The 15657-nt window shown below is 46.0% G+C and overlaps 1 protein-coding gene across 3 annotated transcripts in view; it reads right to left on the bottom strand.

The window, feature by feature from the left end:
• Nucleotides 1-15657, bottom strand: part of LOC147331081 (plasma membrane calcium-transporting ATPase 1-like) — a 138769-nt gene that overhangs the window by 46727 nt on the left and 76385 nt on the right. For all 3 annotated transcript variants that reach the window (XM_086293136.1, XM_086293137.1, XM_086293135.1), the window contains exons 4-7: nucleotides 7709-7906; nucleotides 4780-5037; nucleotides 4456-4581; nucleotides 3935-4060 (exon numbers count right to left, since the gene is read on the bottom strand). In XM_086293136.1, coding sequence (XP_086149262.1) covers nucleotides 3935-4060; nucleotides 4456-4581; nucleotides 4780-5037; nucleotides 7709-7906 — 708 coding nt within the window. The remainder of the gene's footprint in view (nucleotides 1-3934; nucleotides 4061-4455; nucleotides 4582-4779; nucleotides 5038-7708; nucleotides 7907-15657) is intronic.

The raw sequence follows: 15657 nt of genomic DNA, 5'->3' as shown, positions 1-15657 counted from the left end.
AGTTAACAGAAAGCTTTGCTTTTTAGGGCACTCCCTTTGTAGAGTGGTTGTGAGATGCTCTGACATGCATCAAAACATCATTTTATTTTTGTCTGCTGATTTTCTTGAGGTCTGATTTTTTTATGTGACTAACAATGCGTTCACTTCCTGCCAAGATGCCGTCTGTGTATCCTCATTATGTGCATGATGTTCTGTGGCGTTGGTGCCCCGAAGAGCCAGCCAAGGCAGTCTTGGAGATAATGTTCCCCTTTTATATCCCTAATGGTCCCCTTTTAGAAGACTTTTAGAGGATAGCAGTATGGCATTGATTTTTCTAATCTTTTATTGACTTTTTACTTTTGCTTTCATTTGCTGGATATGTATATTTTTGTTTATTTATTTATTTTTTCAGATTTAATCCTCAAAAAAGTATTTAGGCTTAGGAAAGCGTTGCAGTTTGGGTTAGAAGCTGCATCTTTATAACAGTAACCGTGCACATGTAAAGATAATGACTTGAGAGTTACAGTCACTCTCACTAGTGCTAAAACTCAGTGTGTCAGGGAACACATGACAACGGACACTTCAAATTCAAATTCAAATTCAAATTCAAATTCATGCCACATGCCAAACACATGCCAACGGACACTTTGTGTGTAAACGAGCCATTCCAGTGGCTTTGACTAAACAGCACTAATTGATGCCCTGTGGATGAAACTGGGCTGTCTGAACTGGACTGCTGAATCTCTAAAAGGGATTTTATTCACCCCAAAAATGACTGAAAAGCTAAACACATGGGCTGATGCTGTCTCTGAAATTGATCTTAACGAGGTGTCATGTACTGATTAGACACAATAAAGCACATCACAGGTGAAGTGCAGGTCAGGTACGTTTTCCTGCTCATAGGAAGTTACCTTCCTGCTGCAGTAAAACTAAGCTGTCTGCTTTTATTATGAAAGGAACTTTGGCAAGGTCAGAGCTAAACAGCGCGCGCGCGCGCACACACACACACACACACACACACACACACACACACACACACACACACACACACACACACACCTCTTTGTTATTCAGTTGGTGGCTTGATATCGAGAGTGAACTGGTTCGAGTATGTGTGTGTATGTGTGCGTTTGCAACACTGAAGGCTTTTATCCCCGCAAGATAACTGATGGCTGTGACTTGACACGAATGCATGAATGTGTGCAGTGCATGTGTGCGTGTTTACGGCGGATTGATGCAGCCATGTGTGACAGTGAAGTCTGCTGTGTGTCTGCTGTTAAAAGAACACAAGAACCTCATGACAGTGCCTCCGTGTGTGTGTGTTTGTGTGCGCGCTTCTATCTTTGCGAGGATTCACTTCCAATTTGGAAAATAAGGGCTTTTTTTTTTTTTTTAAGTTAAGATCCCTTTTGAAAAGTCTGAAAATATCAAAGCAAGGACTTGTTCTGAAAAGTGATGACACTTCTCACTTCAAAGACTTTCTGAGGGTTTGTGCTTTGTTTCAGCATAAGGATTAGTAACACATTTTAAGATTAAGATTAAAGCTTTGACAATGTAAACATGGAAGTAACGGCCTGTGTATGAGATGTAAATGTAAAGGCTCTTTTCTTTAAAATTGAGAATTTACTTTTAGCTGAATCTGTTTTGTGGTTCTCCTCATTAGGAAGCCAGCACCAATTTTGTTTTTGTCTGTTTGTCTGTATTTTTTATGAACCAGAAACTGGAGGCCGAAATGCAAACCTGAGCGTCTCTCTCCGCTGAGCTGGTACATTCAGCCAGTTCACAATGAATGCCTGACAAACTCAAACTTTAGCCAGTAAAACAAAATGATAAGACAAAAACAAACTAAAGGAAAAGGATACATGTGTAAAAGGGGGTTAGCATGATCACAAGCAAATCAAAAGCAATAGAGACCGACTGCAGAAGCCTGTTGTTTTACATCTGCTCTGACATAGTACAAAGATCATCTGGACGTTGGCTTTTGAAGGGTCCCTCTATAAAAGAAGCAACTGTGTTTCACAGTTAATTGATATTACGTAACTGGCCAATTTACTCAGTACTGTGGCCATGAATTTACATGAATAAATGAGACCACGATGAGGTGTTTGCTCAGGTGACCAATCAATCTGTCTTTGAGTCTTTGTGAAATCACAGTTCAAAGTGTTGCTTTACTGAAATATTAACAAAGATTGTTTGCAAGCCCATGACAGAGAACAAAAGTTTAAATGGCCTATCAAGATTCCCATCAAGCACTTAAACATAACAACTGAATAATGTTAAAAATTCAAGTATTTTTTAAAATTTTACATCTGGGGTGTCAAGCTCATTTTAGCTCGTAGGCCACATACAGCTTGATTTGATCTTAAGTGGGCAATTGCAAACCACTGCATAACAACCCCTAAAGTGCTCCCTTTCTTTTAGTGTACAGAAGTACATTCTGCACACTTTCCTGTTTAATGAACCATCCACTTACAAATGACAGCTTGACGTGACTGAAAGTGAACCTATTGTGCTTTTTTGAAAATATTTTCTGCCATATGTCACATAATGGTGGATTCTCTTATTAAACATGGCAAAAGTTTCAAATAAAGAGGTCAGTATATCCTTGAGTAATTTCTGTGAGCCAAAAGTTCAGGCTGCAGTGTGCTCTGAATGCTTGATTTCATTTTTTCTACTTTTGGATCTGTATGATGTGAATAAGAGAAGATATATATAATATGGTCTCCTCAGGCACACAGCTCCACCTGTGAGCACGGAAGCCCCACCTACCCGCTATTCAAACCTGTTCAATGAGCAGCCAATCAGATGGAGTAGCTAAAACAGCTTGTTTGAACTGAGGTGCTGCACCAAGGACCATTAAAATATCAATAAGCGTTATCTTCTAACTGAATCATGCAAAGCTATTTTGAGTCCAAGAATTATGTCTGACTCCTCAACAGCCTCCAAACTCTGGAGATTCATCTAGTGGGCAGCACTGAGTCCTTTGAAGGACTAGGGCTGTCTGCTTAACTTACAGAATGAAGTAGGCTATAATGATCCATGGATATAATAGCCATTTATCCCCTTAAGGATACATGGTCACATGCATTTCTTTGAAATGTAGCTTTGGGTACAACCATAGACTGTATATAAAAGAAGGACAGAGCAGAAAAGTGCAGCTAGTGCAGCATTTTTCAAATGTCCAGCAAGAGGTGACTGTTTGCAGACGTCTAGGAAGTACTTGTCCTCAGTACTTGTCTGATGAAGCACATTTAACATTTCTAGCCTATGACATCGCGATATGTTTCTGAATCAGCTCCACCTCACATCATATCCTGTTTGTAATCACCAAGATTGTCATACCAAAAAAGGTCAGCTCAAGACTTCAAAACAGGACTTTGCTAATTCATCTTTTATATACAGTTTAAGCTAATTACCTGGTCATAGCAAATGAACTATAATCTTACAAACTCTTTGGAATCGGTCACTAAAAAGGTGTGCATGCCACTTTAAAATTACGATAAGCTAAGTTTGGTAAGATTGTGGGAGCTCCTTTGTAGACGTCACTTTTATTTCACTTGTTTTGGGCCGGTACAATCACAATATTACTCATCTTTGGTCTCGTGTATTCACTATGGAAGGTTTTTGTGCTTAGATTGAAGTTAAATTAAGCTTACAGATCACATTCAGACCCTTCAAAAAGCTCTGCTGTTATCAGCTCAGACTGGATGAACTCTACCTGCTGACAGAGTCGGCTGGTACGACAGGAGAAACGTCAAATCAACACCAGCTGATAAAAACGGGCAAAATATTTCCGATCAGCCTGTTCAGAAATATTCAGAAGCTGACACGGTGACAGTCGTTCTAGCCAAACTTTCCTCACACTTCACAGACTTACTGTCCTCGTATGACCTTCCACACTTCAACATATGTTGTGTTTCTTGACATGTGTGACAGGCTTTGTCTCATGTCTTACTTTTCTTGACCTTCTTCTCTTCGTCGTTCTCGCTGGCGCCCAGCAGAGTAAAGATGATGCCTGTTTGAGAGTTGAGGCCGACAGCTGACACCACCATCCTGCCTGATCCCTCCATCACGTGGGTCCCTGAGGAAATATTCAAAAAGCTACGAGTCAAAAAAGAAGCTTTATTTATTTATTTTTTAAAACTGTTACTGTGTTACTGTCATTTGTTTTCATTTTAAATCAATGTCAAAGCACTTATTTATCCATCTAATCTCATTTTAAGACGCATTACTGAATATTTAAAATGACATGCTTTTACTTATGTTGCTTTTTTTCTAGGTAAATAGTCTTGCACTCCTGTGTAGCCCTACTCTGCATCCAGATATCCTTCTGAATCAAGGGATTGAATTCATACATGGGAAATTTTAGCTTTGGCGGGGTCTCAGACAGCTCTTGTGTTATAAGCAGGACATCAATCTTTCAGTCAAACACCGTGAACCTGATTTTTTTAGGAGAACAGTTTTCCAGGCACTCACCGGACAGCAGCATGGGGTCTTTCTCCATAGACTTGCGAACCTGGTCAGATTCTCCTGTCAGAGAGCTCTCGTCAATCTTCAGGTCGTTGCCTTGGATCAGGATACCATCAGCAGGCAGCAGGTCTCCTGCAAGCAGATCGATCAGATAGGTCAGAATCTTTTTCCCCCATCAGCCACAGGGTTTGAGCAGGATCTTACACAGAGTCCTTTTAAATTTAAATTTTGTATTGTAAAGCAGCTCCACAAAGGTTGTTGCTGTAGTCATAAAAGCTTGACAGTTAAACATCACATGAAATAACCAATAACAATGTTTGCGTTTCATACCGTATTTGATCTGAGCGATGTCTCCAACCACGATCTCGGCCACAGGGATCTGGATGACCTGACCTTTGCGGATGACCGTGAACTTTTGTTCTTGCTCGATGCGACTCTGCAGCCCGCGGAATTGCTTCTCCTTGGACCAATCGTTGAAGGCCGTCACCAGGACCACAATGATGACTGAGAACAAGATGGCAGCGCCTTCGATCCAGCCAGCCTGGGCCTCGCCCTCGTCCTCTACGCCACCCGAAGTTGCGCCGCATGCTGTGAAAACATGAGGACATGTTGAAATCAAATCCCATCATAACAGCAAAGACAGATGGCGAGATGGAGAGCTCTTATTGGAAAGGTTAGGCAATAATGGCTGACTGTGTAATGATTTAATGAACAGGTAAGGCAAGAAGCTCTAAGCTGTGATGGGGTTTAACCCTCTCAAGCCCGAATTAAGTTTTTTGTTGCTAATGCACAACCAAGTCCTGCAGTGGTACTTCTGAGTAAAAAAACCTCATAAAATATGTATGTGGGTTAATCAGGTTGTTATGTCTTAACTGTTGCAAATCTGCAACGTCTGCCTGGAGAGGGTTAAGATGACATATGGTATTGTATTGTGCATTTAAAGTGGGAATCCTGAAATTCCAAGTTTCCAGTTGCAATTTTCATCTGGATGCTCTCTCAAGTCAGACTTTCTACTTAGAATTTGGAGACGCAACAAAAAACCCACATCTGAATTCTTAAATTGCTGTGACAACCATAGACCAGTGGAATATGCTCCACTCAGGCATAACATCATCACATTATAATTTTTTCTCTTTTGGATTTTTATTAAGGCACAAAACACAACATTGCACAACAACTGTATCTCAGTTATCCTGCTTTAATAATTGTAAAATCATTAAAATTTAATTAATTGCTCAGCCGTCTTTCAAATTAGCAAAAAGCAAAAATGACCTGTATCCTTCAGTCGGGAATACTGTCAAAAGCTAAACAAAAACTTTACTTAAACAACTTTATTTACAGTACATATAATATATACATCCCCATATAAATAATAATATAAATTAAAATATAAACCAACTACCTACATATATCAGAATACTGAAAATAAATAATAATAATTAATAAATACATGTTACTTTTGGAATAGATGCAGTAATTGTGGGACGTGCAAAGGTTTGGGCTTTCAGTAACCCCTATGGGATTATCACAGCTTGGAAAACCTTAACCTTTAATCAGCTGAAAAAGTTTCTTCTCCTAATTTGTCATCTTTCAGAAATTCGTGACTAGCAGATAATTTCCTGTTTCTAGATATTTTTAGACTCCCTTGCATGCAAAGCATCTTCACAATCCACAAACATACTGCTCCCTTTTTCAGCAAACAGAGCTTTGATAATTAAGGCCAACAAAACATATTTTATCTCAGTCTGCACACAGCAGCTGTTACTCTGATCCAAATGCTGCTTTGCTGACCACACAGACTGACTTTTGTGACGCAGCAGCAGGTGAGGTTTTTCCTTTGATGTGGGCCCTGATTGTGAATGAACCCCACGCAGCGAAACAGTGCAGCATCACTTCTGTGTCAGCTAAACATTCCCGTTGCTGCTCCTCTGCAGACATCTTGTTTCGATTCCTGGCGCTCCCATCAACCACCACTACTGAATGACATTTTAGACAGCAAGCTGGAAGTGCTCTGATTTCCTTTTATAGCCTTCCCTGCTTCGTAGGCATCAGCTTCATTTTCAGATTCTCACTCACTTGATTAGAGGAGCCCGTGAATGTGTGAGTGTTACCACGAGGCTTAAAGACTCAGATAATTTATCAGGCTCTGAATTGTCATCAAGTGACAATTCCTGATGGCAGTTCTTAACCTCTCTTAGCCAACTCAATTAAGGCTCACCGAGCTAATGAAGTTCTTGCCACAATTATTGTTTCATTATTTGCATGACATAAAACGTATCTGCGTGTAAACACTTGAAGAAAGTCACGTTTAGATGTTTGTTTTCTGCACCACTTTATTTTCTTACTTCATTTTCATGCAAAAATTGACAGTAATGGAAACTAGCCCAGTAACTACTGACATTTTTAAACAAATCAATGATCAGATTTCTTGTTTTATAAAAGTGGATTACGTAAAAATGAAAGTAAATAAATCCACTTATAATTTACCCAGAAAAACATACCTGATAAAAGCATGTAATTAAAATAAACAACATGGATATAGAAAAAAAATACAGGTGGCCGCTGGTGCTACCCGTCAGCCCCTTAGTAGATACATGTATGGTATTCATTTGAAACTCCCATGTCGCCTTCTTTCACAAGATTTCACAAACTTGAGTGTCCACATCAAGTTCTAGTATTTTATAACAGTGCTCTAATTAATCTGCATCTGTGCATGACACCCATTCAGCTGTGACCAACCCAGCCAGTCACCTGATTGCTGGGCTTGCCTTTTTCAGGTGTTTAACCCATGTTGCCTTCCACCTCACAAAGGAAATGATTTCTCTTCCTGGGAGTCTAATAAAACGGTGGTTTTCTCCTCCAAGTTAGCTTCACTTGCTTTGGTTAATGTTGGAGTTCCCTCTATTTTAAGCCACGGGTAGTTTTGTCTTAGCAGTTATTTCATTTCTTAATTAATTTAACTTAATTCGTTTAAAATAATAAAATTATCCAGAGAAAAACTCCAAAAACCAGACGACACGCTGCAAACAAGCGCTTGGCGACAGTGGGAAGGAAAACTCCACTGGAGAAACAACCCTCTTTGTTATGTCTATGTGTGCAGCTTGGTATACTGATAACTTAGCACTGCCACCTCTCCATATATGTTCATCTCTGGCTCTGAAAAACCACCAGCTGGCAGCAGCTAAAATGCTCAGGTTGAGTCTTCAGTGTACCGAAAGCAATGGGTAAAGACACAGCGTCTACGACGATCTACACTGACCTTCACTGTCACCGCCAGGTGGATGGTAGAAAGACAGACCCAGTGAGATGATTGCAGCGATTTCCAGAATGATAAGCGTGACGTCCTGCAGAGCTTCCCACACCAGCTGCAGGAATGTCTTGGGCTTCTTTGGGGGGATAAAGTTCTGTCCAAATGCCGTGTGACGTTTTTCCAAATCGACAGGGTTACCAGACAGACCTGCAGACACAACCGAAAGGTCATGAATATTGACATCAACATTAGTTATTGTTCTTTAGTAAAACAGTAATTATTCTGACATGTGGATGGAAACTTGGAGAAATGTCAAATGAATCCAGCAACATGACAAAGAGTGCAGACATACAGACACAGTTACAAAGAACAAGGACTTTTCTATATCAATTTATTTTAGTTTTTGCACTTTTTTTTAAGGCTTGGGTTTTATTTTATTTCTGTTAACTGAAATTATTTAATATTTTAAAGAACTGTGCAGAGATATACCTTTACTCCGTTTTCAGTATTTCTGTGACGTCTCTCTGTGTGTACCTGTGTTGCAGGTGAATGAGTGTTGCAGTCAGACTGAAGTGTGTTGCTGTGTTAATATTTAGTTAGAGCAATGCTGTTTATAGTGCTAAAGTTCACCGGCCCTAAATATCTCAATGAATTTGAAATATAACTATTACAATCTTGTTCTGCAAGACATGCTTTTTCCACCACAGCTTATCAGCAGCAGCAATAGCAGCTGTGTATAAGGGTCAAAGGCTAACTCCTGTCTTCAAACTTTATTATGTTAACTCACCACACAGGGCAGAAGATGTACTTTAGTAATAGAAAGTCACGATCAGCCCCCTTTTGCTGCAGACTGCAGCATTTCCACACACAGTACTTATTTGAGCAATTCACCAAAACAGACCTGTTCCACCCAGAAACCATCTGCAATGACATACTCATCATTTCCGCCACAAAAAAAATGACCTAAAGGTCAGAAATCTGGTACACTCAGGTTCAGCTACAAAGATTGGAAAAATAATTCCCCTGATCAAGGGTGAATTATAAGCAGCTGTGATGGGGTGTGTTGTTTTATAAGTTTCAGTGACGATTCCTGAACGTTTCTTTTTGTTTCGCTTTGTTTTGTAACAGCGGCTGAACTTTTGTGGCTTGCGACCTCTAAAACAACCCTTCATTCAAAGTTACAACCGTCTACGGGCTGCAATTAGTTCAACCAAAGAGAAATGATGTAATTAACTTTTAGAGGGTGATGAACTGAAAATCACAGGAAACCTAAATATTAGCGGAAAGCAGAAAGAAAGCAGTCATCCTGCCAGCCTTCAGCTTTATTCTGTGGCCCCTCGTGTTGATCACAGTCACCGGGTCAGGGGCCTCCACTGTGTGTGTGTGTGTGTGTGTGTGTGTGTGTGTGTGTGTGTGTGTGTGTGTGTGCGGCAGCGATGAAACCAAAGCAGCCTGAACTGACCCAAGTTCCCCTCCCGCTGAACACGCAATCTGCTGCTCCACCAGAGCCAATCTGCTCCACGTCAACACAGCACCACCCGTTCAGACCAGCCCAGTCGCTCACAGGAAACTAATGAACCATCCCGCTAATCAAATTTGAAATCTAAATGAACAAATTGACAGATGATACACATTTTATACTGCAGCAATCATGATTTAAGGCTTATCAAAACCTTAAACTAAAGCTGGAGCCTGTCCCAGCCGACACTGGGCAAGAGGCAGCAGACTGTGGATAAGTTGGCAGTCAACCGCATGTCTAGAATCATCAATTAACCTGACAGGGAGAGCACGCAAACACAAGTTACAGTCTCGGTCGTTGTGTCCTTGGGCAAGACCCGTTGTCTACTGGTGGTGGTCAGAGGGCCTGGTGGCGCCGGTGTCTGGCAGCCTCGCCTCTGTCAGTGCGCCCCAGGGTGGCTGTAGCTAAGATGTAGCTTGCCATCATCAGTGTGTGTGAATGGGTGGATGACTGGATGTGTAAAGCGCTTTGGGGTCCTTAGGGACTGTCATGGTCCTGGGCCATGTGGGCCCAGTATTCTTAGTTCCTTGTATTTTTGCATTTCGTTCCTTATTTAGGCCATGTTTTCTGAGTTGCCCTGTTGTGTTGTTCCCTAAGTGTTTTCCCTTCATGGCTTTTACCCCCTGTGTGCCCCTCTGTGTATCTGTGAGCCCTCGTCTCTCCTTATGTTTTATTCCATGTTTCCCCTGCCCTTTATGTCTAAGTTCTCCCCGTGCTCTCTCTCCCCCCTGTGTGCCCTCTATGTATTTATGAGCCCTCGTCTCCCTTTGTGGTTGTTTCATGTTTCCCCAGCCCGTTATGTCTGTGTTTTCCCCGTGCTCTCTCTCCTCCTGTCTGAACCTCTGTGCCTGTACATGTCATGTTCAGTTCACCCCGCCCTGTCTCGTTATGATTATCAGTATCACCTGTGTTCCCCGTGTGTGCCCACTTTCCTCGTTTACCCTCTGTGTATTTCTGTCTGAGTCTCCCTCTGTTCGGCGTTGCGTTCTCCCTCATGTTGTGTGTTATTCTCCCCGTGGTTCGGTTCCTTGTACATCTCATGCTTTAGTTTTCCCAGTTTTAGTTTATTTTGTATTGCTTCTCGTGGCCAGCAATAAAGCTGTGTTTTTGAGTTTATCCCCGTGTCTGTGAATCTGCATCTTGGGTCCTTCTCCTGCCTGCCACACAACGTATCATGACAGAAGAACGCGACCGCAACATGGACCCAGCAGTTCACAACCCCTCCGCGGACCTCCAGGACGACGCGAACATGTCGGACCCAGCGACACAGAGGAGGGGGATCGTCCGGACAGTGGAGTCTCTATGCGACAAGTGGCTGCACTGTTCCAGTGAGGAGGAACGAGAGGAGTTCGCCCGCCAAGTAGGGGTGTGCGTATCTGTGTTCCCCTGGTTATGGGAGACGCTGCACCCCCTCGTCAGCGACTTTCTCGCCTCCACCCTCCAACTCCGTCCGCAGGAGCAGCGGCCCGGTGGGCGTGCACCTTCACCAGAGCCGTGCCGTTGCGCCGTTTCCCCGCTGTCTCATGAGCCAGTAGCGGTCAGAGTTGTAACGGTGAGGCTCGCCACAGACACACCTTCCGCCCGCACCCCGCCGGCTTCCGCGTCTTCACCGCGGTCTGGCCGCACGGCGTGGCGCACGGAGACAACGGAAGCCATAGACTTTGGCGAGGAAGAGCGGCAGCAGGTGTTACGGGCTTATCGGGAGGACGAGCTCCGGCGGAAACCCTGGCTCATCCCGGAGGAGGACCTCTCACCTGCTGCACAGCCTACCAGCCGCTCGCCGTCTCCGATCCGCTTAGGCTATTTTTCGCCTGTCTCATTTCTGGCAAGGATGGGGGCGGACGACGGGGAACTCACCACTACGTCACCCTCTGTGTTGGCGCCATCAGCGCCCATCGCGCCAGCTTCCTCTGCTCGAAGGAGGCGGCGCGCCCGCCGCCATAAACCGGACAATGCTAACACTACAAAACATGAAGTGGACGGCGGGTTCATTTTTGATAGAGCTATTTTTGTCGACCCTGAGCCTGCCATTTCTCGGACAGTTTTTTCTGAGCCTGCTCCTTTTCCTGCTCGTGTTTCTCCTCCCAGGCCAGCTCAGTCAGCTCCCTCGCAGCCCCTCACAACTCAGTCAGCTCCCTCGCAGCCCTTCACAGCTCAGTTAGCTCCCTCGCAGCCCTTCACAGCTCAGTCAGCTCCCTCGCAGCCCTTCACAGCTCAGTCAGCTCCCTCGCAGCCCTTCACAGCTCAGTCAGCTCCCTCGCAGCCCTTCACAGCTCAGTCAGCTCCCTCGCAGCCCTTCACAGCTCAGTCAGCTCCCTCGCAGCCCTTCACAGCTCAGTTAGCTCCCTCGCAGCCACCCTCAGTTCAGTTTCCAGTGTCCCCCGTGTCCTTTTCAGTTCAGGCCCCAGTAGCTCCAGTGCCGCCTGTAGCGCAGGCCCCAGTAGCTCCAGTGCCGCCTGCAGCGCAGGCCCCAGTAGCTCCAGTGCCGCCTGCAGCGCAGGCCCCAGTAGCTCCAGTGCCGCCTGCATTGCAGGCCCCAGTAGCTCCAGTGCCGCCTGCATTGCAGGCCCCAGTAGCTCCAGTGCCGCCTGTAGCGCAGGCCCCAGTAGCTCAGCTCCCCGCGTCTCCAGTAGCCCAGTCCCCGATAGCAGTACGGTCCGCTGGTCAGCTTAACATTCAGCCAGGGGTCTCAAATCTCTCTGGCTCTGCATCAGCTCCTGCTGGGAGCTCGGATGAGCTCATCCAGGACTCCGCGGCTCCCACGCCGCCATCTACCTCGTCAGCTGGAGGGTCCGAGGGGCCCGTTCAGCCTCCTGTCTCCGCTGGAGGGTCCGAGGGGCCCGTTCAGCAACCTTCCTCGTCAGCTGGGGGTTCAGGAGAACCGCACCAGCCTCATGCCACGTCAGCTGGAGGGTCCGAGGGGCCCGTTCAGCCTCCTGTCTCAGCTGGAGGGCCCGAGGAGCCCGTCCGGCCTCACGCCTCGTCTGCTGGAGGGCCCGAGGAGCCCGTCCAGCACCATGCCACATCAGCTGGAGGGCCCGAGGAGCCCATCCAGCCACCTTCTGCTACGCCTTGTCCAGCCTCTGCTTCTGCTACGCCTGGTCCAGCTTTGGCTTCTGCTCCTCCCGGTCCAGCTCCGGCCTGTGCTTCGTCTGCTGCAGCTCCGGCCTGTGCTTCGTCTGCTGCAGCTCCGGCCTGTGCTTCGTCTGCTGCAGCTCCGGCCTGTGCTTCGTCAGCTGCAGCTCCGGCCTGTGCTTCGTCAGCTGCAGCTCCGGCCTGTGCTTCGTCAGCTGCAGCTCCGGCCTGTGCTTCGTCAGCTGCAGCCTCAGAGCCTTCATCCTCTGCAGCCTCAGAGCCTTCATCCTCGCCCGGTCCGGCCTCTGCATCAGCTGCTCCTGCTCCGCCTGGTCCAGCTCCGGCTTCAGCCTCAGAGTCTTCGTCCTCGTCTGGCCCAGCCTCAGAGTCTTCGTCCTCGTCTGGCCCAGCCTCAGAGTCTTCGTCCTCGTCTGGTCCAGCCTCAGAGTCTTCGTCCTCGTCTGGTCCAGCCTCTGAGTCTTCAGCCTGTGCTTCGTCTGGTCCAGCCTCAGCCTGTGCTTCGTCTGGTCCTGTGCCCACCGGGCCATGGCCAGCACGCCTGACACTGGAGAGCCGCCGCTGCCTTCCGCGCGGCCGGCCTCCTGAACTGCTCCGTCGTCTCCCTCGCCGCCGCCACTGCCTTCCGCGCGGCCGGCCTCCTGAACTGCTCCGTCGTCTCCTTCGTCGCCGCCGCCATTGCCTTCCGCACGGCCGGCCTACGGACCAGCTCTGTCACCTGTGCCACCCGCCTGGTCGGCCCCCCGACCGTGTGACCCGTGAACTCTTGTGCCTGTGGGCTCTGGGTCGGCCCCCTGAACTTTATTTGGACTATGGTCATGTGCTCCTGTGTTTTCTGTTGTTTGTTTTGTTTCCCGTTCTGGTCCCTCCGTCCTGGTCCCCCGCCTCCCGCCCTGGGTGGGTTGTTTTCTGTTTTTGTTTTGTTTTTCGGGTTTGGGCTGTCGGGAGCCAGCCCTTTAGGGGGGGGTGATGTCATGGTCCTGGGCCATGTGGGCCCAGTATTCTTAGTTCCTTGTATTTTTGCATTTCGTTCCTTATTTAGGCCATGTTTTCTGAGTTGCCCTGTTGTGTTGTTCCCTAAGTGTTTTCCCTTCATGGCTTTTACCCCCTGTGTGCCCCTCTGTGTATCTGTGAGCCCTCGTCTCTCCTTATGTTTTATTCCATGTTTCCCCTGCCCTTTATGTCTAAGTTCTCCCCGTGCTCTCTCTCCCCCCTGTGTGCCCTCTATGTATTTATGAGCCCTCGTCTCCCTTTGTGGTTGTTTCATGTTTCCCCAGCCCGTTATGTCTGTGTTTTCCCCGTGCTCTCTCTCCTCCTGTCTGAACCTCTGTGCCTGTACATGTCATGTTCAGTTCACCCCGCCCTGTCTCGTTATGATTATCAGTATCACCTGTGTTCCCCGTGTGTGCCCACTTTCCTCGTTTACCCTCTGTGTATTTCTGTCTGAGTCTCCCTCTGTTCGGCGTCGCGTTCTCCCTCATGTTGTGTGTTATTCTCCCCGTGGTTCGGTTCCTTGTACATCTCATGCTTTAGTTTTCCCAGTTTTAGTTTATTTTGTATTGCTTCTCGTGGCCAGCAATAAAGCTGTGTTTTTGAGTTTATCCCCCGTGTCTGTGAATCTGCATCTTGGGTCCTTCTCCTGCCTGCCACACAACGTATCATGACAGGGACTAGTAAAGCGCTATACAAATACAGGCCATTTACCATTCAACCAGTTTAAGGTGAAAAAACTACTGGTGGACTAAAGTGGCTGGGTTTTTGTGTCTAAAGGGGCGTTCCAACAGGAAGAGACTGACCAGACCATTAAAGGTCCACAAATTTCAGCAAATTTTGAGATTAGCACCTGAAACAACTACCAATGAGAGCGAAGGATAATACTGACTGAACTTGTTAAATCTCTCCAAAGAGTCCTGGGTCTACCCCGGGGCTTTCTTCCGGTAAGACGGGCTCAGAATACCTCACCTAGAAGCCATCCTGGAGGCCTCCTAGTCAAATGTCTGAATCACCTCAACTGGCTCCTTTTGATGTGGAGGAGCAGCAGCTGCACGCCGAGGCCCTCTCGAATGGCTCCACACCCCATCTCTAAGGGAGAAGGAAACCCATTGTTGCCGCTTGTAATGGGTGGCAGTCAGAGGCGGAGGAATGTACAAGGAATGTCATCTTGCTTTACAGGAACATTTGCTCTATGTTGCAGTGTAAATGTTTATTCAGCACTGTTTTCTAGAAGGACTTTTCATAACGTTCCCCTCAAAACAGTCTGAAAACACCTTCTGTAACTGCAGTCAAACCTCACCTTACTTAACCTTATTGTTTAAGAGTAAAACACTTTCCTTAAACACACCATTAGAACTTGCAGATGGTGTTTGCTATTTTTGTGGAAGCATCCCTTCTAGCAGAGTTGCATCAAATTTCTGCTAATGTCAGTCACTGGATTTCTCCAACTAATCAATGAGTTCACCGAATTGAAAAATGGCAATGTTTCTCCTCTTATCACTCTGCAGAGATTGCTCCCAAACCTCTGCTTACCGAGGAACAAACAATATCACTGAGTTATTGATTCCAGAACTGTGACTGTCATTTTCCAGCCGTGGCTCATATCTCGCTGCTCATTCATTCTCCATATAAAGATAGTACAAACAAAAAGATTTCCCAGTCGACCCAGATGCTCAGAAAGACGGAGACACCAGGGCTTCATCCATCTTCAGAGCTCCTTACTTGTGGTTTTATTGAAACTGGGCTTAAATTAGATTTTAAAAACACCAACTGCAGTTTGCTAATTAAAAATGGATAATCAGCAGCTTGTTTCTGTATTGATTTTCATTCACCGGAAGAATCTCAACAGTTAGCTCTTTAAAATCACGTGTTCTCGTTAACTTTAACTGGTGTTTGCTGCAACTTTAATGACACACACATACAACTGAATGGAAAAATAGTGTAACCACTTGTTTAATTATGTATTTTTCCACTAAAGTCTGATCATCAAAGACGTCCTCCTCATGGTCACGCGGACACCAACATGGCTGCTGGGGATTCTTAGAGAAATCGGGAGGTATGCAGTGGAACGTGATCTGAATGTTAACAGACCCCACTGCCAGGATCTCTCATGAAGACAGCCTCCAAGTCAGCATGAACATGAGCTCAGCCATGTCTCTGCCGTCACATGTTTTAATAACGGACTCTTATTCTCGCTCTCTCTGATGATGCTGTCCAGACGGACCGAAAAAAAAGAGTTCCTCCTCTCCTCCTCGTGAATTCTCCCCCGTCTGTCACACTCCTCTTTGGATGCAGTAATGAGGTGAAACTATGAGACACTAGCTTCTGCCATTTTGAGGGTTTGCCTACACAC

This window comes from Aulonocara sp. 'chitande type north' Nkhata Bay, linkage group LG5 (assembly GCF_057382095.1).
Source record: "Aulonocara sp. 'chitande type north' Nkhata Bay isolate Kocher_YH1m ecotype deep benthic linkage group LG5, A_spYH_male_GT1.1, whole genome shotgun sequence".
In the NCBI taxonomy this organism is placed as follows: Eukaryota; Metazoa; Chordata; class Actinopteri; order Cichliformes; family Cichlidae; genus Aulonocara; species Aulonocara sp. 'chitande type north' Nkhata Bay.
This window is presented reverse-complemented; position numbering and strand designations above follow the sequence as displayed.